Source organism: Pangasianodon hypophthalmus, chromosome 30 (assembly GCF_027358585.1).
Source record: "Pangasianodon hypophthalmus isolate fPanHyp1 chromosome 30, fPanHyp1.pri, whole genome shotgun sequence".
Classification (NCBI taxonomy): Eukaryota; Metazoa; Chordata; class Actinopteri; order Siluriformes; family Pangasiidae; genus Pangasianodon; species Pangasianodon hypophthalmus.
This window is the reverse complement of record NC_069739.1, coordinates 3,514,009-3,541,033: the sequence shown is the minus strand read 5'-3', so window position 1 is coordinate 3,541,033 and position 27,025 is coordinate 3,514,009. Positions and strand designations below refer to the sequence as shown.

The 27,025-nt window shown below is 42.8% G+C and overlaps 2 protein-coding genes across 2 annotated transcripts; both read right to left on the bottom strand.

Annotated features, from left to right (window-relative positions):
- Positions 1-554: 554 nt before the first annotated feature.
- On the bottom strand, positions 555-9,856 carry LOC117596557 (tripartite motif-containing protein 16). Its single transcript, XM_034301972.2, has 6 exons — positions 9,195-9,856; positions 2,813-2,908; positions 2,433-2,666; positions 2,141-2,300; positions 1,732-1,788; positions 555-1,488 (listed from the first exon to the last, which is right to left on the bottom strand). The coding sequence occupies exons 1-6, from the start codon at positions 9,792-9,794 to the stop codon at positions 944-946; spliced, it is 1,692 nt and encodes a 563-aa protein (XP_034157863.2). The 5' UTR covers positions 9,795-9,856; the 3' UTR covers positions 555-943.
- A 1,561-nt stretch (positions 9,857-11,417) lies between these two features.
- On the bottom strand, positions 11,418-23,299 carry LOC113529088 (E3 ubiquitin/ISG15 ligase TRIM25). The gene is given in 12 exon segments (XM_053231624.1): positions 11,418-13,252; positions 13,414-13,470; positions 13,823-13,982; positions 14,115-14,348; positions 16,872-16,967; positions 17,377-18,043; positions 20,174-20,729; positions 20,816-20,872; positions 21,225-21,384; positions 21,511-21,744; positions 21,873-21,968; positions 22,615-23,299. Coding segments are annotated over 12 exon segments (3,447 nt in total). The 5' UTR covers positions 23,206-23,299; the 3' UTR covers positions 11,418-12,713.
- Positions 23,300-27,025: the final 3,726 nt, after the last annotated feature.

Genomic DNA, 27,025 nt, shown 5'->3' with positions numbered 1-27,025 from the left:
TGTTATTTCGGATCAAATACAGTCTCTGGATCAATCTCACAGTTATTTACACGTTAGCAGTTATGCAACACGCCCCGATTTTAGATTCAAGATTCATTAGAATGGAGATTTCTGCTTTCATCGAGTCCATCATTCAGCTGAGTCCTGCTGCTGTTGTGTCCTGGAACAAGACGTTCATCCCCAAACTGCTCCACTGCTGCTGGAATAAAGAGCTGAAACTCTTACACCATAAACTCTATAAACTTGCTATTATAAAATGCTATAATTTTGTATAAAACAGAAAATCAGAAGGTTAAGTAAGGAATAAAACACTCTGTATCATGCTGTTAGAGGAAAACAATTAATGGAGTGCTGTAATGAAGTTAATGGTAATGTTAATAATAATAATAATAATAATAATAATAATAATAATTATTATTATTATTATTATTTCTCTACATTAAAAAAAGTTACATTTTTATTTAAAGTTTAATTAAAAATTAATAAAAATAAATAAATATGGATGTATGTGCACACACACACACACACACACACACACACACACATATATATATATATATATATATATATATATATATATATATATATATATATATATATATATATACGTAACGATTATTACCAGATTACAAAGAACTATAATTCTAGTGAACACAGACTTTATGGGAAGTTTGGGCACTAATTTGAAAAATGAGTAACATTAATTAAAAACAGCAAATATATTTAGGAGTAATCTTGCTGAAATCAGTAGAAAGTTTATATGTCATTGGCAATACATTCAGCTCTTACAGTACGATTTCCTTTATATGTGTAACTGATGATCCTTGACCGAGTATAAATGCATTTAATGTTAAAGTTTTGTCACAGTTGAGGATCACTGAGGAAATGTGCATGAATTTTTTATCTGCAGTCTTTTTATCTGATATGAAACACTACAGACTCATTATTTTAGATCACACAACCTCACTGTGGGTACTGATTTAGAAAAAACATCCTTGTAGACCCTAAACCCAGCGTATAGAGGCCGAGTGAATGTGGTGTGGACTCTGTGGAGGAGCTTCATCGTGTTAGAGACGCTGTAGAAGGACAGAGTTCCTGCACTGTGATCCACATACACTCCTATTCTGGAGGATGATGGAACTCTGAGATCAGTCTTAATGTTGTTGTGCCAGAAAATGAGAGAAGAATAACACTCCAGACTCCAGGACTGAGCGTTGCGTCCAAATGCACACTCATAACCTCGCCCTTTCCTGCTGATGTCTTTATATGAGACTGATATTTCCACATATCCCACATGGCTCCACTCCACTTCCCAGTAACAGCGTCCACACACACTCTCCTTACTCAACACCTGCCACAAGGAGTCAAATCTCTCTGGATGATCAGAGTACGGCTGCTTTATATCACTGCTCGTCACCGCTCTGTTCTTCTCAGACAGAATGAGGTAATAATTTACTGTGTTGGGATCCAGAGTCAGATCACAGAAATCTAAACACATGAAAAATAACATGTTAGATATTAATCACAGCATATATTTATGTGAAGGTTGAGACACTGTGTGTGTGTGTGTGTGGGTGCGAGTGTGTTTTGTGTGTGCAAGTGTGTTTATGTGTGTGTATATGTGTTTGTGTGTTTGAATGTGTATGTGTGTCTGAGTTTGTGTCTGTGTTGAGTATGAGTATGTATATGTGCTTGTGTGTGTGTGTGTGTGTGTGTGTGTTGTAGATATACATTTCAGAAACCCGTCTCTTCTCTTTGGCTCTGAGAGTAAAATCTGAACGTCCTCAACTGTGGAGACAGAAATAAAATGGTCTGATGGTAAAACCCATAAAATCAGACATTTGTGTAACTTGTGTGTAGATCAGAAATGCGTGTAGATCAGAAATGCGTGTAGATCAGAAATGTGTGTAGATCACGTGCCACACTTCCGTCGTGAGGCACCAGACTGCAGAGTTTCTCAGCTCTAACACAAACTCATTCACATCAGCAGTTCATCATCAAGACTCGAATCAGGCGAGTGTTAAAAACTCTAAACTGTGCAGTGCTTTGGTGCTCAGGAATGAAGACTGACACCTCGACATCACTCTGTCACTGAGCGAGTAAAGACTTCCCTCACTCCAGCAGGAGCAGCTCCTCTTACCATGTTCAGAGATTTTGATGAATTCTTCCTCGCAGAATTCCTCGAGTCTCTTTTTCAGATCAGAGAGAGATTTCCTCACTCCATCAAATGAGAGATGTTGATTGACAGTGATGCTGGATGAGTCGTCACGTCCAGAAGAGACACAGAGAGACTGGAAACTCTACAGAGAGTAAAAGTTTATCAAAGAAATGAATGATTTCAGACAAAATCAGACCAAAGACACACTTGCGAGAGGTGTTTTAGAGAGTGTGTGAGGAACAGCTGGCCCTGTAGATCAGACCGTGAGTGTTACCTGGAGGAAATGGATGTGATCGTGTGTGTGTGAAAGCTCCTCCAGCTCAGTGACTCTCCTCTGAAGATCAGCAATCTCCTGCTCCAGTTGCTCCAGGAGTCGTTCAGCTCGACTCACTTCAGTCTTCTCCTGAGCTCTGATCAGCTCCGTCACCTCCGAGCGCTTTTTCTCCATGGAGCTGATCAGCTCAGTAAAGATCCTCTCACTGTCCTCCACTGCTGTCTGTGCACTCAGCTGTTAGGAGACACACACACACACACACACACACACAGAAGATTTAAAGCTCATCTATCATTCCCTCTCTTACTGGGACTCTAAATGACTGGTTGTCCATGTTGTGTGTGTTTCTAGGAGCAGCTCTGTCTCTGCTCACTGCTCACCTTTATAGTGTTCACAGCCTGTTTCAGCTCCTGCACCTTCTTCTGCTTCTCCTGGATTCTCTGCTGGGATTTCATCTGCTCCTCCTTTAGCTCACTCTGAGGACAAATAAAATACATTTCACTCTTTATGCATTATGAGATTATGAGCTCAGTGGGTGAGTATTAACTGCAAATAAAGGTTTAAAGTTCTCTCAGGTTCTACGGAGCACCTTATCAAAGTGTAAAAGACTTTATGTTGGATGTTTTAAAGTTCATAGATGTTAAACAATCAAATGCATTTTAGTGTTCCAGGACTATGATTGGGACCCACTGGGTTACATCACAAATAACAGAAACAACGTTTATTCCTTCATGTATTTTTATTATTAATAAAACAGAGTCCGTTGACTCTATCATCAGAATATCATGTTGCTTGAATGCTGAGACACTACAGCCATGGTGGTGTGACTGGTCACTTTAACTGAATGTACACGTTTTAAATATTGTTCACAAAATAATTCTGCACTGAGGAATTAATTTTACACTTAAAAGCTAATCTTTTAATTCTAAAGCTAAAATCTTATTCTAAAATTCTTAACATCTGTAATGAATCCGGCCTCTGTGGTTCCCCCTGATCGTCACCAGAGGTCACCATCACCCGAGTATTGACTTTCCCCTCGAAACTACATTTCCCATCACCCCGCACCCAGCACTGATTACGAACTCACCTGCAGCCTATTACCGGGACTACTTAAGCCTCCGCCTCTCGCTCACTCATTGCGAAGTCTTGTTTTGCCCCGGCTAACATTTCTGAGCGTTTATATCTTCTCTGTTTGATTACTGTGTTTGACCTTGGACTGTTTCTTCTCGTTTCTGATTCTTTGCTGCCTGCCCTGACCTCGGACTGTTCCTTCTCGTTTCTGATTCTTTGCTGCCTGCCCTGACCATCTGCCTGTTTGATCACTCTGCCTTTGTTTTGCCTCTGATTACCCTGTTTCGCTGTTGCCCGACCACGCCTGTACGACTGTGTCTGCCTTTTATTAAAACGCTGCTAATGGATCCCCATTCTGTTGACTCCTCGTTACAGAAGACTTCGCCACCTCTCGATCCAGCAGCGGTCTACAGACTCTCTACCGAAGTCTCTGCCCAGGCTAACATACTAGCCGCCCATCAACAACAGCTAGCACGTCTCACATCACTCACGGAGGAATTAGTAAAAACTTTGCAAGCGATACGGCTACCTCCTTCCGAATCTGCCTCACCGTCGCTAGAGCCAGCACCCCAAGCACCTCCCCCGAGTCATGCTACGGCTAGCCCTCGCTTAGCTTACCCCGAAAAGTTCGACGGCACACCGGCGAAGTGTAAGGGCTTTCTGCTCCAATGCTCCTTGTTTGTCTCGCAGCAGCCGGCGCTATATCCCACGGAAGAGAGTCGCATCGCTTTTGTCTGCTCTCTCCTGTCTGGCAAGGCGTTAGACTGGGCCACCGCCGTGTGGAATTTCACTCGACCAGCCTTTTCCTTGTTCGAGGCGTTTTTGCAGTGATTCCGAGAGGTGTTTGATCTGCCCGAAGGAGGAGACGGAGCCGGTGAACAAATTCTCAAGCTGCGTCAGGGGGAAAAAACGGCGGCGGATTTTGCCCTATCATTTCGCACACTGGCTGCACAAACCGGATGGTCTGATGACCCCTTAAAGCTGCTTTTCCGCAAGGGTCTAAACCTGGAGCTACAGGCTGAGCTCGCCTGTCGAGATGAGGGCAAGACCTTAGATCAGCTGATTAATCTTGCCATTCGCATTGACAATCTAATTCGCTCTAGGAGACCCAGCAGGGGTTCGGCGCTTCGTTCACCGAGCCCTCCGCTAATGCCTGAGCAAGAGGCGATGCAGGTGGGGCACGCTCGTATCTCCCCTGAGGAAAGAGAGCGCCGTTATCGTAGAAACCTCTGCCTCTACTGCGGCCAAGCCGGTCATGTGAAAGCTTCCTGCCCCACAAGACCCAAGCAACACGCTCCCTCTGCGGTGAGTCAATCATCTCATATTTCAAAGTGTATTAAGGTACCTGTTAAATTAGCCTTTAGTAATGGGATGGTAGAGACAATGGCTCTAATCGATTCTGGAGCAGCAGGAAATTTTATTGATGCGGGTTTCGCCAAAGCTCATGACCTCCCTCTCATACCTTGTAAATCTCCTTTGGCAGTGGCAGCGTTAGACGGAAGACCTCTGGGCGCCGGTCAGGTCCTACACACCACCAATGACATCTGCCTGACTACTGGCGCCATGCACTCAGAAACCATTCGTTTCTTCATCATACAAGCTCCCAATAACCCAGTTATTCTTGGACTACCCTGGCTTCAGCTCCACGAACCACAGATCTCATGGACTGAGGGTCAAATCATTCACTGGTCGGCCAAGTGTTTTGTACAGTGTCTTCAGACCCTGGAACCAACGTCACTTAAAGCAGTCATCGTTAAGAAGGACCCTCCGCCCTCAGCCAACCTTCCTTCGGAGTATGCTGATCTAGCTGAGGCATTCAGCAAGTCCAACGCTGCCCAATTACCGCCACACCGGTCTAGCGACTGCGCCATCGAGCTGCTCCCTGGTTCTACACCACCCAGAGGTAGAATCTTCCCTCTTTCGCAACCAGAGACTGAAGCCATGAAAGCCTACATTGAGGAAGAACTGGCTAAGGGCTTCATCGTTCCATCTACGTCTCCTGCTTCCGCCGGATTCTTCTTTGTCAAAAAGAGAGATGGGGGTCTTCGGCCCTGTATTGATTATAGAGGTTTAAACGAAGTAACTGTCAAGTTCCGGTATCCCTTACCTCTAGTTCCACCGGCTCTAGAGCAGCTTCGCTCCGCCAAATACTTCACCAAGCTCGATCTGCGCGATGCCTACAATCTGATTCGCATAAAGGAGGGGGACGAGTGGAAGACCGCCTTCTCCACCACTTCTGGGCACTATGAGTACCGGGTCATGCCGTTCGGCCTCGTCAACAGTCCCTCAGTCTTCCAGGCATTCATAAATGATGTATTCCGTGACATGCTGAATAGATGGGTCATCGTCTACATGGATGACGTTCTCATCTACTCCGCCTCTCTTGAAACACACATTCACCATGTCAGAGCCGTACTACAACGTTTGATCTCCCACCAGTTATATGCTAAAGCAGAGAAATGTGAATTTCACCAGACTTCCACCACGTTCCTGGGATATGTGGTCAGTCCTGAGGGAGTGGCGATGGACGATCGTAAAGTGCAGGCCGTCCTGAACTGGCCCCAACCTACGACTGTTAAGGAGATGCAGAGATTCCTTGGATTCGCCAACTTCTACAGACGATTCATCAGAGACTTCAGCTCCATCGCAGGCCCCCTGACTTCAATGACCAAGAGGAGAGGAGGACGCTTAACCTGGTCGCCCGTAGCCGACAGAGCCTTTAATCACCTCAAGGAACGGTTCTCTACTGCACCTATACTCCATCACCCTGATCCTGAACGCGAATTCATAGTGGAGGTAGATGCCTCCAGCACAGGCGTCGGGGCCATTCTTTCGCAACGTCATGGCAGTCCACCCAAACTCTTCCCCTGTGCCTACTTCTCTCGCAAGCTTAACCAAGCGGAACAGAATTATGATGTGGGGAACCGCGAACTATTGGCTATGAAGGCGGCGCTGGAGGAGTGGCGACATTGGCTTGAGGGAGCCAAATTTCCCTTCTCGGTTCTCACCGACCATCGCAATCTGGAATATCTCCGCTCTGCAAAAAGACTCAATCACCGACAGGCTAGGTGGGCGTTGTTCTTCACACGTTTCCAGTTCACAGTAACTTATCGTCCGGGTTCCAAGAACACCAAAGCAGATGCGCTTTCTCGCCAGTTTGAGTCCGCTTACGAACCCCTTTCTCCCGATCCCATCTTACCTACCACTCTCATCGTGGCACCAGTGCAGTGGGACATCATGACCGAAATTGTGGAGACACAGGGCACCGATCCCATACCGGTTGCATGTCCTCCTAATAGGACCTTTGTACCTCTTTCCCTGAGGAACAGAGCTATTCAACTGGCTCATGACCTCCCCGGCTCCGGACACCCCGGAATAACGGCTTCCATCCAACTCCTCACCAACAAATTCTGGTGGCCCTCACTCCGTACTGACACCATTGCATACATTAAGAACTGTGTAACTTGCAACGCCACCAAATCCTCCAAACAGTTACCGGCAGGTTTGCTCCAGCCTCTACCCATCCCTCAGAGACCCTGGTCCCACATCGCCATCGACTTCGTCACCGACCTCCCCAACTCCAGAGGCAATACCACCATTCTTACTGTGGTTGACCGCTTCTCTAAGTCCTGTCGCCTAATACCCTTACCCAAACTACCCACAGCCCTAGAAACAGCAGAGGCTCTGTGCAGTTATGTGTTCCGCTTCTACGGACTCCCTGAAGATATCGTCTCGGACAGAGGCCCTCAGTTCACTTCTCGCGTATGGACAGCCTTCTTCAAACGTCTCAACATTAACATAAGCCTTACCTCGGGCTACCATCCTGAATCCAATGGGCAAACCGAGCGGCTCAACCAAGAGATCACCCGCTTCCTAAGATCCTACTGTCACCGCAACCAAGCTGATTGGAGCCGATATCTGTTTTGGGCAGAATACGCGCAAAATTCCCTGCGCAAACAATCCACCGGGCTTACACCCTTCCAATGCGTGCTGGGGTTCCAACCACCTCTCTTTCCCTGGTCCGGGGAGCCCACAGAATTACCTGCAGTTAATGACTGGTTCAGGAGGAGTGAAACCACCTGGAACGAGGCCCATACCCATCTCCAACGCGCCATCAGGAGACAGAAGGAACACGCAGATCACCACCGACGTCCCAACCCTGAGTATGTCCCGGGATCATGGGTCTGGCTCTCCACTAGAGACCTCCGGCTCCGACTACCCTGCCGCAAACTCAGTCCCAGGTACGTGGGTCCTTTCAAAGTCATTAAACAAATAACCCCTGTTTCTTATCGTTTGGCTTTACCCCCACAATATCGTATCTCACCCACTTTTCATGTCTCCCTGCTCAAGGCCGCTGGTGCTCCGAGAAGGGCGGACGACCTAGATGAGGCCCGGAACCAGGGACCCCCTCCCCTCATCATCGACGGTGAGGAGGCGTATCAGGTGCAGGAAATCTTAAACTCTCGGCGCCGGGGAGGAGTCCTGCAATATCTCGTGGACTGGGAGGGGTACGGACCGGAGGAGAGGTCCTGGGTCGATGCCAAGGACATTCTTGACCCGTCTCTTACTACTGACTTCCACAGGACCCATCCGGATAAACCGGCCCCTCGTCCTCGCGGAAGACCCCGGCGTCGTCTGCCTTCTCACGTCAGGAGCCGCTCGCAGGAGGGGGGCTCTGTAACGAATCCGGCCTCTGTGGTTCCCCCTGATTGTCACCAGAGGTCACCATCACCCGAGTATTGACTTTCCCCTCGAAGCTACATTTCCCATCACCCCGCACCCAGCACTGATTACGAGCTCACCTGCAGCCTATTACCGGGACTACTTAAGCCTCCGCCTCTCGCTCACTCATTGCGAAGTCTTGTTTTGCCCCGGCTAACATTTCTGAGCGTTTATATCTTCTCTGTTTGATTACTGTGTTTGACCTTGGACTGTTTCTTCTCGTTTCTGATTCTTTGCTGCCTGCCCTGACCTCGGACTGTTCCTTCTCATTTCTGATTCTTTGCTGCCTGCCCTGACCATCTGCCTGTTTGATCACTCTGCCTTTGTTTTGCCTCTGATTACCCTGTTTCGCTGTTGCCCGACCACGCCTGTACGACTGTGTCTGCCTTTTATTAAAACGCTGCTAATGGATCCCCATTCTGTTGACTCCTCGTTACAACATCACTACACATACACGACTGTCTTCATGGACCAGTGGTTCCTGTCAGAGATCAGCTGTTAGACACTGGGAGCTAAGTGTGTAAATTAATGACAGATATAAAGAGTTAATGATTCGACACTGTAAAGCTGTAAAATGATGTTCAGACGGGTTTTGGCTGAAATGTTGACTGACTGCTCTGATCTGATGAGGACAAATTTATTTAACACTTCTTTACTAACAAACACCTTAACTTTATCTCATTTCAACATTATATATATATTTATTTATTTATTTATAATCATTATTAAAAATGACATTCTAATGCAGACTAAAGCATGAGAGTGTCCAATCTTAGAGCAGATTTTCATTCAGACAAATCAAGAGCCAGGACTGATCAAACTCATCAGTTGTTTAAAGACGGAGACCAAATGATTAAACAAGTGGAATAAAATGTGGCTCGTGCAGGGAGTGAAAACCTTCAGCCACTTTAGATTAGAAATGTAAATTGTATGAAATGACTCTGAATAAATTAGACTTGCATTTCTCACCTGTTTTTCAGTTCTGTATGCTTTAACTGAGACGGTGTCGTGGCTTTTGTGTTCATCCGTCATACACAGATAACAGATGAAGCTTTGGTCAGTACGACAGTAGATCTCCAGCACTTTATCATGCTCAGAGCAGATCTTCTCTTGTAGATTTCCAGAGGCTTCCACTAACTTGTGCTTTTTCAAAGCAGGAATTTCAAGATGAGGTTTTAAATGAGTTTCACAAAGAGAAGCCACACACACCAGACAGGATTTGACGGCTTTTTGTTTTTTCCCGGTGCAGAAATCACACTCCACATCTCCAGGTCCAGCGTAACAGTGAGCAGGAGAAGCAGCTTGGACTTCAGTCTTCTTCAGTTTCTCCACCACTTCAGTCAGCATGTTGTTTCTGCGTAGAACAGGCCTTGGAGTGAAAGTGTCTCTGCACTGAGGACAGCTATAAACTCCGCTCTTATCTTCCTGATCCCAGCAGCCATTAATACACACCTTACAGAAACTGTGACCACAGGGGATAGTCACTGGATCCTTCAGTAGATCCAGACAGACTGGACAGCTGAACTGGTCCACTGAAAGCTGAGCTACTGAAATACTGGCCTCGGCCATTTTCCTGCACTCACACACTGAGAGAGAAGTGTGGCACTGTGAGTTTCGTTTTCTCTGAAATGAGGAGTGGCTTCTTTCAGCTGTGTGTGTAGTTATGTGTGTGTGTGTGTGTGTGTGTGTGTGTGTGAGAGAGAGAGAGAGAGAGAAAGGGAGGGGGAAAGAATTAGAGAGAGAGAGAAGGAGGAGGAGGAGCATGCATGACACATGTATTTATGAACATTGTATCATTGTTGATGAATGAAGAACTTTTATTAAAATGGTATGAGAATCATGTAACACATAGGCATCAGAGATGACTCATTTAGAGAGGGTTTTTTAGTTGTATGATCTTTAATGATTAATTAGTACACACTATTCATGGATATATTCTTATCATCATAACACATAACAGTTTCAGAATAAAAAGGTGTAACCCAGTGGGACAGCTGGGATGTTGTTTATTTTCTATTTAATTTATTTGATACAATGTTATGTTAAAATGCATATTTGCTGTTATATTGTATTGAAATATTGTTTATTTCAGATCTGCAAAGTGTTTATTTGTTTTATGTTATTTATTTATTTATTTTGGGGAGTCAGTTGTCGGCTTACCTGCAGAGGTCATAGTGGAAGTGGAGGAGTGAAGTGGGATGCGGGAGAGAGAGGGAGAGAGATAGAGGAGCACGAGGAGTGTGGCGCGCGCTACAGGAAAAGGTGGAAAGCTAAGGTGCTAAGCGAGTTTGTAAATTAGTGCCATTTCGGCTAGAATGGCAGCTAACTAATTTACCTTAATGTATATGTGAGAGGAAGATTAATTCTAACCGAAGTTTCTAAAAACTCTCAAAACAGGAGTGAGTGTGTATAACCTCACTCGTGTGGCAGGCTGAGACTCTAGGTTCATGTTCGCTAAATAAACGGACTGTAAATACGGAGGTTTTCAGAGACACCTGTATCTGTTTCGAAGAGCTCGAACAACTATCAGAAGATTCCGGATAGTGCTCTGAGCTACCGGTGATGTTCAGAGTCCCTCCGGCAACGTGGGTTTTTGCACCGTTAGCTACAGCACTAGCAAGCTTAGCATCTGGAGGATATCTGCTTGTTCCTGAGTGGCACCGCGCCTCACCTCATCAGCCCTCGTAATGGATGGTGGTATTTCCACTTTGTGACTTGCTCCAGGATCGAACGCCCTTGGAGGTATTTTTTGTTTAATTTTCATTTCCACGGACAGTGACTTCATTTGGGCCCCAACGCGCGACACATTGCGACCTGGGTAAATATTTGGAACGGCACTTGCGAAGCCGATCATTTTCTGATGAACATTGAAGTATTTGACATGTGGATGTATGTGTTTGTTGAAATGTTTGTTTAATATATTTTGTTAAACGTTAATTATTGGAGTTGAAGTCCACGTTTGTTGAACTTTTGGGTCAGATAACTCTTTTAATAGCACATTAGTTAGTTTAAATTGTAGGTAGACAGACATAGGGAAGCCAAAGGAGTAATACTGGATAACGGTTAAATAATTTGTTGATAGAGAACTCAGGGCGTTTTCTTTAAATCTTTTATAAAAAGGGGGAAAACTGCACTACAAAGGCAAAATAAAGACAGGGGGGAACATAAGAGTTAAGTTCACATCTGTGTGGCATAAAAAGTTTATTTTTTGTATTAGTGCATATTACAAGCAAAGAAAAAAAAGATGGATATGAAATTCCAAACATCTCTTCTGATTTTAGAGTAAAGAAATAAAGTGGCCCACTTTCACAGAATCATAAGAAAAAGTAGAGGATCCAATACACAGTGATTTGAAGACGTGCCATTCGACCTGTGTTTGGTATTTCTTGATTTTTTTTTTACTTTTGAATAGTGTGAGGGAGATTTTAAGCTTTTTATAAAGGTATCCTGTTAGAAAGACACCTAGGGTACAAAGAGAGTCTGTTGGCAAACTCCATACGATAGTGTGCTAGTAAGACAGATGATCGAGCAGCAATGTGGCAACGTGCAGAGATTTGTCATAAAACACTACAGATGTTATTTCGGATCAAATACAGTCTCTGGATCAATCTCACAGTTATTTACACGTTAGCAGTTATGCAACACGCCCCGATTTTAGATTCAAGATTCATTAGAATGGAGATTTCTGCTTTCATCAAGTCCATCATTCAGCTGAGTCCTGCTGCTGTTGTGTCCTGGAACAAGACGTTCATCCCCAAACAGCTCCACTGCTGCTGGAATAAAGAGCTGAAACTCTTACACCATAAACTCTATAAACTTGCTATTATAAAATGCTATAATTTTGTATAAAACAGAAAATCAGAAGGTTAAGTAAGGAATAAAACACTCTGTATCATGCTGTTAGAGGAAAACAATTAACAGAGTGCTGTAATGAAGTTAATGGTAATGTTAATAATAATAATAATAACATCAGAACAGACCCTATTTTTCATGGCGTGGATTCCACAAGGTTTTGGGAAACATTCATTTGAGTTTGTATTGATGTGATTACATTACATCCTGTGAAACGCCTGTTCTACCACATCTACCAAAGCTGCTCTATTGGATTCAGATCTGGTACCTGAGGAGGGCAATGAAGTACACTGAACTCACGTTCATGGAACCAGTTTGAGATGACTTCTGTTTTATGACATGGCACATTTTCAAGCTTAAGCTTATAAGATGGTAAATGGTGGCTATAAAGGGAGGCCCATGATCAGCACCAGTCCTCAGACAGGCTGTGGCTTTTAAACAATGCTCCAACAAAATTCAAGACACTGTAGGTGTTTTCCACAGTGACTTACTGAAAACAATCATTTGACCAGTTTTTTTTATCTTATTAGTGTTTGACGTTAGCTGTGTAATTGTTGCCGTGTAGATTTACTGAGGCGTTTTGTTGGACAGATGATTGAGCAACAATGCAGCAACGTGCAGCGATTTTTCCTAACTCTATTCTGGATTACATAATGTCGCAGTAGAACCATACCACCAGTAGTCGAACCCAAACCCAGCGTATAGAGGCTGAGTGAATGTGGTGTGGACTCTGTGGAGGAGCTTCATCGTGTCAGAGACGCTGTAGAAGGACAGAGTTCCTGCACTGTGATCCACATACACTCCTATTCTGGAGGATGCTGGAACTCTGAGATCAGTCTTAATGTTGTCATGATAGAAACAGAGTGAGGAAGAAGAACAAAGCAAACTCCAGGACTTATTGTTGCATCCAAAAAAACACTCATTACCCCGTCCTTTCCTGCTGATGTCTTTATATGAGACTGATATGTACACACACTTCTCACCGCTCCACTCCACCTCCCAGTAACAGCGTCCACACACACTCTCCTTACACAACACCTGCACCTGGCTGTCAAATCTCTCTGGATGATCAGAGTACGGCTGTACATTCTTACTGTAGCTCACTGCGCTGTTCATCTCAAACAGAGAGAGTTTAGAGTATGCTGTGTTGGAATCCAGTGTCAGATAACAGAAATCTAAAATAAAAGAGAAAAATACAGTATATTACCATGTTGGATTTAACTCACAGAATATAATAATGTGAAAAGTGAGATAGCTGTCAGTGTTTGTAAAATCAAAGATGGAGAAATGGCTTATACTCTGTGTGTGTGTGTGTGTGTGTGTGTTTTAGACATACATTTCAGAAACTCGTCTCTTCTCTTTGGCTCTGAGAGTAAAACCTGAACGTCCTCAACTGTGGAGACAGAAATAAAATGGTCTGATGGTAAAACCCATAAAATTAAACATTTGTGTAACTTGTGTGTAGATCAGAAATGTGTGTAGATCAGAAATGTGTGTAGAACAGAAATGTGTATAAATCACGCATCACACTTCAGTCTTGAAGCACCAGAGTGCAGAGTTTCTCAGCTCTAACACAAACTCATTCACATCAGCAGTTCATCATCAAGACTCGAATCAGGCGAGTGTTAAAATCTCTAAACTGTGCAGTGCTTTGGTGCTCAGGAATGAAGACTGACACCTCGACATCACTCTGTCACTGAGCGAGTAAAGACTTCCCTCACTCCAGCAGGAGCAGCTCCTCTTACCATGTTAAGGGATTTTGATGAATTCTTCCTCGCAGAATTCCTCGAGTCTCTTTTTCAGATCAGAGAGAGATTTCCTCACTCCATCAAATGAGAGATGTTGATTGACAATGATGCTGGATGAGTCGTCACGTCCAGAAGACACACAGAGAGACTGGAGACTCTACAGAGAGTAAAAGTTTATGAAAGAAATGAATGATTTCAGACAAAATCAGACCAACAACACACTTGCGAGAGGTGTTTTAGAGTGTGTGTGAGGAACAACTGGCTCTGTAGATCAGACAGTGAGTGTTACCTGGAGGAAATGGATGTGATCCTCTGTGTGTGAAAGCTGCTCCAGCTCAGTGACTCTCCTCTGAAGATCAGCAATCTCCTGCTCCAGTTGCTCCAGGAGTCGTTCAGCTCGACTCAGTTCAGTCTTCTCCTGAGCTCTGATCAGCTCCGTCACCTCCGAGTGCTTTTTCTTCATGGAGCTGATCAGCTCAGTAAAGATCCTCTCACTGTCCTCCACTGCTGTCTGTGCACTGAGCTGTTAGGAGACACAGAGACAAGATTTTAAGCTCATCTATCATTCCCTCTCTTACTGGGACTCTAAATGACTGGTCGTCTTCTCCCTTTTCTCCATTCCTTTTCCTTAACTTTCAACAGCTGTCCTCCTACACATAAAGGAGGTAACACCCTGGACCTTGTCTTCAGTCGCCCGTTTCCTACTTCAGACATCTATGCTACTAAATCCTCCTTAGCTTCCTGCACCCTATCATCTCTTCCTGTCCCTGACTCCTTTTCCTCCCTACCATTGGAGCTAGCCACTGACACTTTCCTCTCCTCACTTTCCTCATCCTTGGACCTCCTCTGTCCTCTATCCTCTAAACCCATTTAGATTTCCATCCCTTCTCCTTGGCTATCGCATGTGCTGCGCAGTAATCGGAGAGAATTAAGAACAGCAGAGAGGAAGTGGAAGAAATTGCAACTCGACACAGATCTGGTCTCCTATCGTGCTCTCCTGTCCAAATTTTCATCTGAAGTGACTTCTGCTAAGACTGCCTTCTAAAAAGAAAAGCTGGAATCCTCTGCACAAGATCCTCGCAAGCTCCACAACATCTTTTCTTCACTGCTCAACCCTCTGGCTCCTCCTGCTCCATCCTCTCTGACTGCTGAAGACTTCGCCACTTTTTATGATGAGAAGATTGGAAAAATCTGCCAGACATTCACTTCTACTCCTACTCCTACACTACACACTGAGGATTCTCCTTCTCATTCACTGACACAGTTTTCTAAACTAACAACAGAAGAGATCCTGCAAATCATCATATCCTGCAATCCTACCACCTGCCCATTGGATCCAATCCCTTCCACAATGCTCCAGACCATCTCTCAAGACCTCATCCCCTTCATCACCACTATCATTAATGGCTCCATAACATCTGGTCATGTACCAACTTCATTCAAAAGAGCAAGAGTTATTCCCATCCTGAAGAAACCCACTCTAGAACCCTCTGTCATCAGCAACTACCGACCGGTATCACTTCTCTCTTTTCTTTCTAAAACCCTTGAACGGACTGTCTATAATCAGCTGTCTCGCTATCTCTCACAGAACAACCTCCAAGATCCCAATAAGTCTGGCTTCAAACCGGCACACTCCACAGAGACTGCCCTTTTGGCCGTCACTGAGAAGCTACATGCTGCTAGATCAGCCAAACTGTCTTCAGTCCTCATCCTCCTTGACCTTTCAGCAGCGTTTGACACGGTGAACCACAAGACTCTCCTATCCACCCTCATGAGCCTAGGAATTCGTGGTGCAGCATGGCAATGGTTTGCTTCCTACCTGGAAGATCGGTCATATCAGGTGACATGGAGGGGATCCACATCTGCTCCCCGCAGACTCTCCACTGGTGTCCCACAAGGCTCAGTACTTGGTCCTCTCCTGTTCTCCCTCTATACTCAATCTCTTGGTGAGGTCATATCCTCACATGGGTTTTCATACCACTGCTATGCAGATGACACTCAACTCATCCTCTCCTTCCCTCCCTCAGACTCTCATGTTTCTGCTCGGATATCAGCATGTCTGGCCGACATCTCATCATGGATGACAGCTCATCAGCTGAAACTTAATCCCACCAAAACTGAACTGCTGTTCATCCCAGATGATTCATCCCCATCTCAGGATCTTGCAATTTCCCTAGACAATTCTCTGATCTCGCCTTCGGTTACCGCACGCAACCTTGGGGTAACCATGGACAATCAACTGTCCTTCTCCTCTCACATTGCTAATCTGACACGCTCATGTTGATTTCTCCTTTATAACATCAGAAGAATTCGTCCATTTCTTTCCTCACAGGCCACACAGGTGCTTGTTCAGTCCCTTGTCATTTCAAGACTGGACTACTGCGACTCACTCCTGGCAGGTCTGCCTCTGAGCGCCATTTGTCCTCTGCAACTGATCCAGAATGCAGCTGCACGATTGGTTTTCAACCTTCCTAAATTTTCCCACACCACCCCATTGCTGCGCTCCCTCCACTGACTTCCTGTAGCTGCCCGCATCAGATTTAAAACACTGATGCTTGCCTACAAAGCCAGAAACAGACCAGCACCCACTTATCTCAAAGCACTTATCACATCTCGAGCGCCACCACGCTCCCTCCGATCCTCTAGCACTGCTCGACTGGTCCCTCCATCTCTCAGGGTACAAGGAAGGCATGCATCGAGACTCTTCTCTGTTCTGGCACCAAGGTGGTGGAATGAACTTCCCCTAGATGTCCGAACAGCTGAGTCACTGGCAGTCTTCAAACGATGTCTAAAGACTTACCTCTTCATAAAATACTTAAATTAACACTTTCACAAAAAAAAAAAATAATAATCACCTCCCCAACAGAGTTTTGGACTGATGGTATTCCTAGTTTGTGACCTAGCGAGCCAGTATCACAATGTATTTTTGATAGACTTCAAAGCACTATTGTAAGTCGCTCTGGATAAGGGCGTCTGCCAAATGCCATAAATGTTGTCCATGTTGTGTGTGTTTCTAGGAGCAGCTCTGTCTCTGCTCACTGCTCACCTTTATAGTGTTCACAGCCTGTTTCAGCTCCTGCACCTGCTTCTGCTTCTCCTGGATTCTCTGCTGGGATTTCATCTGCTCCTTCTTTAGCTCACTCTGAGGACAAATAAGATACATTTCACTGTTTATGCTTTATGAGATTATGAGCTCAGTGGATGAATATTTCCGGCTGACTACGTGTGTTGCCTTGCCCTGTCACAGATGAATACAAAAAAAGTTCACTGACCTGTCTGATCAGTTTTATAACCAAAAAACATTCATTTTAATGGATTTTAATGGATTAAAATTCTTTAAAAGATTAACCTACAGCATCAGTGGAGGGCTACATTTCAGTAAAGATACTTAAACCTTAAAAAAAAAAATCGGTTAGATGTTAAATATAAAAGGCGTGTTAGTAAAATCACCAAACCAGACTGGAGCTGTGTTTCCCTGCTATAACTGACTAAGCAGCTGATTCTACATAAAAAACAGAATGAATTATTGTTGAAGTGTTTTCAGTTCTTACCTGTTTTTCTGCTCTTTCTGATACAACAGGGACAGTTTCATGACCTTTATGATTATCCATCGTACACAAATAACAGATGGACCTTTGATCAGTACGACAGTAGATCTCCAGCACTTTATCATGCTCAGAGCAGATCTTCTCTTTTAGATTTTTTGTAGCCTCAACTAACTTGTGCTTTTTCAATCCATGAACTTCATAGTGAGGTTTAAGATGAGTCTCACAAAAGGAGGCCAGACACATCAGACAGGATTTGACGGCTTTGTGTTTTCTCCTGTTGCAGAAATCACACTCCACATCTCCAGGTCCAGCGTAACAGTGAGCAGGAGAAGCAGCTTGAACTTCAGTCTTCTTCAGTTTCTCCACCACTTTAGCCAGAATGTTGTTTCTGCGTAGAACAGGCCTTGGAGTGAAAGTGTCTCTGCACTGAGGACAGCTGTAGACGCTCTTCTCATCATTCTGATCCCAGTGATCCTTAATACACACCATACAGAAACTGTGTCCACAGGGGATAGTCACTGGATCCTTCAGTACTTCTAAACAGACTGGACAGCTGAGCTGGTCCTGAGCTACTGAAATACTGGCCTCGGCCATTTTCCTGCACTCACACACTGAGAGAGAAGTGTGGCACTGTGAGTTTTGTTTCTCTGAAATGAGGAGTGGCTTCCTGCTTCTGTGTGTGTGTGTGTGTGTGTGTGTGAGAGAGAGAGAGAGAGAGGAGGAGGAGGAGCATGCATGACACGTGTATATAATGTACATAATAATGGAATAGAATGAATGGTTTGTGACTAGCACAGAGTATCATTGTTGATGAATGAAGAACTTTTATTAAAATGGTATGAGAATCATGTAACACATAGGCATCAGAGATGATTCATTTATAGAGGGTTTTTTAGTTGTATGATCTTTAATGATTAATTAGTACACACTATTCATGGATATATTCTTATCATCATAACACATAACAGTTTCAGAATAAAATGGCAAAATAAGAAAGACAGTGAGGAAGATAAGAGTTAAGTTCACATCTGTGTGGCATAAATGGATTTTTTTTTCATGATCAGCACCAGTCCTCAGACAGGCTGTGGCTTTTAAACAATGCTCCAACAAAATTCAAGACACTGTAGGTGTTTTCCACAGTGACTTACTGAAAACAATCATTTGACCAGTTTTTTTTTTATCTTATTAGTGTTATGTTTGACGTTAGCTGTGTAATTGTTGCCGTGTAGATTTACTGAGGCGTTTTGTTGGACAGATGATTGAGCAACAATGCAGCAATGTGCAGCGATTTTTCCTAACTCTATTCTGGATTACATAATGTCGCAGTAGAACCATACCACCAGTAGTCGAACCCAAACCCAGCATATAGAGGCTGAGTGAATGTGGTGTGGACTCTGTGGAGGAGCTTCATCGTGTCAGAGACGCTGTAGAAGGACAGAGTTCCTGCACTGTGATCCACATACACTCCTATTCTGGAGGATGATGGAACTCTGAGCTCAGTCCTAATGTTGTCGTGATAGAAACAAAGTGAGGAAGAAGAACAAAGCAAACTCCAGGACTTATCGTTGCATCCAAAAAAACACTCATTACCCCGTCCTTTCCTGCTGATGTCTTTTGTTTCCACCCATCCCTCACATTTACACCTTTATTTGTTTTTATTATTAATAAAACAGAGTCAGTTGACTCTATTGTCATGATATCATGTAACTGGTCACTTTAACCGAATCACCTTAACTTTAACTCATTTGAACGTTATTATTATAATTAATAAAAATGACATTGTAAAACTGAGTAAAGCATGAGAGTGTCCAATCTTATCCATAAAAAGTAGATTTTCATTCAGACAAATCAGAAGCCAGAACTGATCACGGAGACCAAATGATTAAACAAGTGGAATAAAACCTTCAGTCACTTTAGATTAGAAATGTACATTGTATGAAACGACTCTGAATAAATTAGACTTGCATTTCTCACCTGTTTTTCAGTTCTGTATGCTTTAACTGAGACGGTGTCGTGGCTTTTGTGTTCATCCGTCATACACAGATAACAGATGAAGCTTTGGTCAGTACGACAGTAGATCTCCAGCACTTTATCATGCTCACAGCAGATCTTCTCTTGTAGATTTCCAGAGGCTTCGACTAACTTGTGCTTTTTTAAAGCAAGAATTTCAAGATGAGGCTTTTAAGCCCGTCTAAATGCACTGACTGCTATTTATATTGTAATTATGAAGATGCAGTGGTGTTGCAGGAAGTTTGTAGTGGGCAAAGAATGAATGGATTACACATATGCAACATCTCCTCTGGCTAATGTTCAAATAAATTTTTGTGAATTTATACAAATAATTGTAAAAAAAAAAAAAAAAAAAAAGTACATTTGAAAAAAAATGCTACTACATGAGAAAGGTTTATTGGAGTTCATAAAAAATTTAACAAAGCATTGTTACTGTGTTGCAAAGAACTGTAATTCCAGTCATAAACCCAATGAACACAGACTTGATATAAAGTTTAGGCACTAAATTCAGAAATTACTCATTTTAATTAAACACAGTGACCCCTTGTATGAGTAATCATGCTGAAATCAGTAGAGCTTTTATATATTGTTGGCAATACATTCAGATCTTACAGTTTCATTTCCTTTACATGTGTCACTGATGATTCTAGGCCAAGTCTAAATGCAGCGTTTTAATGTTTAGTGTTTTAATAATTTAATGTTAAAGCTTTGTCACAGTTGAATAAATGACGAAATGTGCATGAATTTTTTAATCTAAAGAAACTGACCAAAAAACAAAACATGGAATCATTATTTTGGAGCACACAACCTCACAGTTAGTCCTGATTCATACAAATCATTCCAGTATTGCCTAAACCCAGCATATAGAGGCTGAGTGAATGTGGTGTGGACTCTGTGGAGGAGCTTCATCGTGTCAGAGACGCTGTAGAAGGACAGAGTTCCTGCACTGTGATCCACATACACTCCTATTCTGGAGGATGATGGAACTCCAAGCTCAGTCTCAATGTTGTTGTGCCAGAAAGAGCAGAAATAAAGAGAAGAAGAAGAACACTCCAGACTCCAGGACTGATCGTTGCGTCCAAATGCACACTCATCACCCCGTCCTTTCCTGCTGATGTCTTTATATGAGATTGATATTTCCACATATCCCACATGGCTACACTCCACCTCCCAGTAACAGCGTCCACACACACTCTCCTTACTCAACACCTGCCACAAGGAGTCAAATCTCTCTGGATGATCAGAGTATGGCTGCTTCATCTCACTGTACGTCACCACTCTGTTCTTCTCAGACAGAATGAGATTATAATTTACTGTGTTGGGATCCAGAGTCAGATCACAGAAATCTAAACACATGAAAAATAACATGTTAGATATTAATCACAGGATAAATTTGTGTGTGTGTGTGTGTGTGTGTGTGTTTTAGACATACATTTCAGAAACTCATCTCTGCTCTTTGGCTCTGAGAGTAAAATCTGAACGTCCTCAACTGTGGAGACAGAAATAAAATGGTCTGATGGTAAAACCCATAAAATCAGACATTTGTGTAACTTGTGAGTAGATCAGAAATGTGTGTAGAACAGAAATGTGTGTAGATCAGAAATGTGTGTAGATCACGTGTCACTCTTCAGTCGTGAAGCACCAGAGTGCAGAGTTTCTCAGCTCTAACACAAACTCATTCACATCAGCAGTTCATCATCAAGACTCGAATCAGGCGAGTGTTAAAATCTCTAAACTGTGCAGTGCTTTGGTGCTCAGGAATGAAGACTGACACCTCGACATCACTCTGTCACTGAACGAGTAAAGACTTCCCTCACTCCAGCAGGAGCAGCTCCTCTTACCATGTTCAGAGATTTTGATGAATTCCATCTGGCAGAATTCCTCGAGTCTCTTTTTCAGATCAGAGAGAGATTTCCTCACTCCATCAAATGAGAGATGTTGATTGACAGTGATGCTGGATGAGTCGTCACGTCCAGAAGACACACAGAGAGACTGGAAACTCTACAGAGAGTAAAAGTTTATGAAAGAAATGAATGATTTCAGACAAAATCAGACCAACGACACACTTGCTGTTTTAGAGAGTGTGTGAGGAACAACTGGCTCTGTAGATCAAACCGTGAGTGTTACCTGGAGGAAATGGATGTGATCGTGTGTGTGTGAAAGCTGCTCCAGCTCAGTGACTCTCCTCTGAAGATCAGCAATCTCCTGCTCCAGTTGCTCCAGGAGTCGTTCAGCTCGACTCACTTCAGTCTTCTCCTGAGCTCTGATCAGCTCCGTCACCTCCGAGCGCTTTTTCTCCATGGAGCTGATCAGCTCAGTAAAGATCCTCTCACTGTCCTCCACTGCTGTCTGTGCACTGAGCTGTTAGGAGACACAGAGACAAGATTTAAAGCTCATCTATCATTCCCTCTCTTACTGGGAATCTAAATGACTGGTTGTCCATGTTGTGTGTGTTTCTAGGAGCAGCTCTGTCTCTGCTCACTGCTCACCTTTATAGTGTTCACAGCCTGTTTCAGCTCCTGCACCTTCTTCTGCTTCTCCTGGATTCTCTGCTGGGATTTCATCTGCTCCTCCTTTAGCTCACTCTGAGGACAAATAAAATACATTTCACTCCTTATGATTTATGAGATTATGAGCTCAATGGGTGAATATTAACTACAGATAAAGGGTTAATTGATGCCTGGCAGAGAGTGTTTGTTAGGAAAGGATTAAAGACAGTTTGACAATTCAATTTGATGCCATTGATGGGGCAGGTTCTGGCCACTAAAGGTATATAAGTTCCTTCAAGATGGTTTAAGATGGTGTTTATAAATGATTTAACTGCATGGTTGAATATTAAGCAGCCTAAGATTAAAGTTCTGTTGTATCTCACAGGGCTATGAACAAGCTGTTCTGTATAGATAGTGTGCACTGTGTGTTTATACCACATAATAAAACATTTCAGGACGTGCTGTTATAGGAAATTTAATCAGCTTCAGGGTGGATGTGTGTCTACAGTAGTCACAATTCATCAAAATTCTTAGTGTGGTTTAATTGAACATGTCTAAGACTACTTAGATTAGTAAGAGCAACATGGGTGAATATTAATGGAAGCTAAAGAGTTAAAGTTCACTCGTCTTAGAAAACTGAGTCATTTTTGGGTTTTCGCTGCTTAAATGTTCCTGGTCTGATAAAATTAGGACTCGTCATTAATTTTATTATTAAAGCTCTTAAAAGATTCGAAATTTGCACCTGTTTTTCAGTTGTTTCTACTGCAAGTGAGACGGAGTCGTGGCCTTTGTGTTTATCCATCGTACACAGATAACAGATGAAGCTTTGGTCAGTACGACAGTAGATCTCCAGCACTTTATCATGCTCAGAGCAGATCTTCTCTTGAAGATTTCCAGAGGCTTCAATTAATTTGTGCTTTTTCAATCCAGGAACTTCATAGTGAGGTTTCAGATGAGTTTCACAAGAGGAGGCTACACACACCAGACAGGACTTGACGGCTTTGCGTTTTCTCCCGCTGCAGAAATCACACTCCACATCTCCAGGTCCAGCGTAACAGTGAGCAGGAGAAGCAGCTTGGACTTCAGTCTCCTTCAGTTTCTCCACCACTTCAGCCAGCATGTTGTTTCTGCGTAGAACAGGCCTTGGAGTGAAAATGTCTCTGCACTGAGGACAGCTATAAACTCCGCTCTTATCTTCCTGATCCCAGCAGTCATTAATACACACCTTACAGAAACTGTGACCACAGTGGATAGTCACTGGATCCTTCAGTAGATCCAGACAGACTGGACAGATGAACTGATCCTGATCTACTGAAATACTGGCCTCGGCCATTTTCCTGCACTCACACACTGAGAGAGAGAGAGAGAGAGCGACACTCTGAGTTTCTTTTTCTCCGAAATGAGGAGTGGCTTCCTGCTTCTGTGTGTATGTGTGTGTGTGTGAGAGAGAGAGAGAGAGAAAGGGAGGGGGAAAGAATTAGAGAGAGAGAGAAGGAGGAGGAGCATGCATTACACATGTATATAATGTAATATAATAATATAATATAATATAGTGTGTGTGTATTGAGAGAGAGTGAGATATAGGGAAGGGGACAGAGGTCAGTTACACTGTCAGTGAAGAATTCCAGGTTTCACAAACAGTGAGTGGAGTCACAGAGTAAATAACTGCTTTTTTCTTTACCAAAGAGATCTAATATTTAATAATCCCACACATTGAGTCACTTTACACGTTCATTCTGCTGCTCGCAGTTTACCTGATCAAGAACGCTACTGTAAAAAGAAGTGAGTAAAAAACAGAGGGATTGAAAGTTCCATGCATAAAAATCCTGGATATTCTGGAGGATGTTTACTTTCAGCTTCACAAAGGAACAAGTACTTCAGTCTTCAGTGTGCCATTCAAATGCACTTAACTTTCACAAACACACACTGGCCATGTTTATCAGAACGATCGACCATACAGGCTACTTTACTGACTGTAATCCATCTGTTGCTCTGCACAAAGTTTTGGCCCCCCTCTAGCTTGTATCTCGCTGGAAAGGGACCACAGGAGCAAAGCTGAGCAGGTATTATTTGGATGTAGCAGTTATACTGACACAGTAGTGTGTGTGTGTGTGTGTGTGTGTGTGTGTGATACTGGTATGAGTATATCACTGTTATTGCAGTCTCTGCTACCAGTGTCACTGCTGAATTAAGAAACTGTCCACCGAACAAAGATCTCTGCTGTGATCAGAAACTGACAGAAGATGATCAACACACACTGAATATGGATGTATAGATAATATCAAGGGTTAGGGTGAGGGCTGTCTTAATTATTATTTGTAAAATCTCTTTTTCGCTCATGCAGCTGCACAAAACACAACAAACTAACTTTCTCCCCAGCCGTCATCAGCTCTCCTGCTGTGTCACACCAAAAACAGTCCTGTCTGCAGCATGTCCCTATCCTACACATCCTCTCACACAAGATTCAGTAGAATGGACATTTCTGCTTTCATCAAGTCCATCATTCAGCTGAGTCCTGCTGCTGTTGTGTCCTGGAACAAGATGTTCATCCTCAAACTGCTCCAGTGCTGCTGGAATAAAGAGCTGGAACTCCTACACGCTGCTTTACACACCAGCACCATCTCCACATAGTTTATATCAATAGCTGCTGCTGTAACACACAAGCACCAGAAGAGGGAGGAAAAGAGTTTCTTTATATTTCTCTTAAAACGAAAAGTTATATAAAATCAGCATTTATAAAGGCAATGCTTATTAGTAATAAAATGTTTCTGAGCCACACACACACACACACACACACACACACACACACACACAAGGCATACTGTATTCCAAAGAACTATAATTCCAGTCAATAGAGCTTTTATATATCATTGGCAATAAATTCTTAGAAGTTCTTGTAACTTCATTTCCTTTATATCTGTAACTGACCATCCTAAACCGAGTCTAAATGCAGTGTTTTAATGATTTACTGTTAGATTTTTATCACCGTTTTGAATCAGTGAGGAAATAAGAAAATAATCAATGAGCTAACACCTCTTGGTACAATCTGAATGCACAGATGAACCGAAAGCTGCTCTTCTGAAACATTCGACTCAATTACGGTCCATAAAAAGATTTTAATTTAGAATATATATGCTGTATGTGCTGTGCCGGATTGGAACCTTTATATTTCCTACAGTCCATACGTTTTGTTTCATTTGTGAAAAGAAAAACATGATGTGGGCTCCCGAGTGGCGCAACAGAAAAGCGTTTGCTGCGTCATCGAGAGATTGACAGGTTTTAATCCCAACAATGCTACAGCCATATCTGCGCGGGGAAATTTACATTTACAGCATTTGGCAGACGCCCTTATCCAGAGCGACTTACATTTATCTCATTTTATACAACAACAAGCAGTTGAGGGTTAAGGGCCTTGCTCAAGGGCTCGGCAGAGGCAGCGTGGTGGTGCTGGGATTTGAACGCATGACCTTCTGATCAGAAGATCGATGCCTTAACCACAGGGAATGGCATTACTCTTTCTTCACTGTCAGTCACAGAGACACTAGCCAATCAGGGGTGTCTATAAACTCATGTATGCGGAAGAGGGTAGATAGCGCTTTCCTCCAAGTGAGTCGTGAGTATTTCGCTCTCCCCCGTTGGTAGCTGTCGTGTGATCAGGGAGAGCTGGCTTGTGGGTGGGAGTCAGCAAGTGACCAAATTGGGTAGAAAAATGGGAGGAAAAATCTGAAAAATGGTGTTGATGAGAAATGTTTAAAGACCAGTGTTTTTCAGAAATTTTGTTTTGTTTTTGTTTGTGTCAGTGTTTTGGCTTTGTCCTGACCACTAGAGGTCCCCCTTGAGTGTTTTTTTTTTTTTTTTTTTTTTTTTTTTGTGTGTCTGTAATTAAGTTCATTGTTTTCACCTGTGCCTGGGTTCCTGTGTGTGTATTTAAGTTGCCCTATTCCTCAATTCTTTGCTCAGTGTTTCTCCTGCCATGACTAAGCCCTAGTTGTTTTCTGCCTGTTCTGGCTTTGGCTTTGGCTTTGGCTTTGGCTTTGGCTTTGGCTTTGGCTTTGGCTTTATCTATATCTACTAACTGCCTGTTTTTGGGTGTGGTATCTTGTTTTGTTATTGCCAACCTAACTTTCTGGAATTACTCTGGGTTCCTTTGAATTTCTAGAGACTTTTGTATTTTTTGTTTGTTCCCGTTTTGACCTTGCTTTTTGATTATTGGAATTTTTGGACTCTTGAGATTTTGTGCCTTTGGTATCTTGTGTTTTTGTTACCCAGTAGAACCTGCTTGGATTTACTTTTGGATTTTTTTTTATTTATTTATTTTTTTTTTTCTGAATTCTCCACTGGCCCTATCTTGCATTTCTGAAGATTGTTATTGAAATGAACTTTCTACATTTTACCTTGAACCGTGCTCTGGGTGAAGTGTCAGTCTCTCACCCCAGAGACCCGAGTTCGAGTCCCGTCCCTAACAGTTTGTTTTTATATAAATGTTATTTGTGATTGATTTAAATCATAGCTGTACTTTTTTTTAACTAATTAATAATGCCTTTTTTTTAATTTTATTTTTTATAAATATCACTGGCTTTATGCTTATATTGTCCTTTATAATCCTCTCGATTAGTCTTTTACCTATGCTCACCCTCTACAGCCACAGCATGAAATGGAACTTTTACTATTACTTTTTTTTAGTCTTTTATTTAGTGTATTGTTTTTTTTTTTCTTTTTTAAATTAGCTTCTTCTGGAAACTCAAGAAGACAGCGTTAAGTAGCAAGTCTACTTTAATATAAAGCAAATATTAATCCATTTAGACTATAAACTTAATTTTACTTGTATATTAGAACTTCTTATTCGCTGTTACATTTCCAAACTCTGAGGCTTTTAATCCAGTAGTGCAGTGCATAATAATCAATACAATACCATATGATAAAGGTGAGAAATAAAAGTGCTGAATCGTTGCTTTTTCTTCTATAGGAAATACCATGAATCTTGTTGTAGTGTTTGCTTTGAGATTTGAGAGCTACGGCACACTGCAACTAAAAATCTATTGCATTTATACATAACCACTGAATCTTAATATACTGCTTTGACATGATACCAGTGTACAGATCTCAAATACAGATGGAATCAAAATAAAAATCCAGTTAGTATACATCTTATG

Excerpts from the sequence above, each read along its gene's own strand:
- LOC117596557 (XM_034301972.2), bottom strand. The coding sequence starts at position 9,794 with ATGGCCGAGGCCAGTATTTCAGTAGCTCAGCTTTCAGTGGACCAGTTC. Across the intron at positions 1,789-2,140 it reads CATCAAAATCTCTGAACATG|TTGAGGACGTTCAGATTTTA; the intron begins GTAAGAGGAGCT and ends CTGTCTCCACAG. Across the intron at positions 1,489-1,731 it reads AAGAGACGGGTTTCTGAAAT|ATTTCTGTGATCTGACTCTG; the intron begins GTATATCTACAA and ends TCATGTGTTTAG.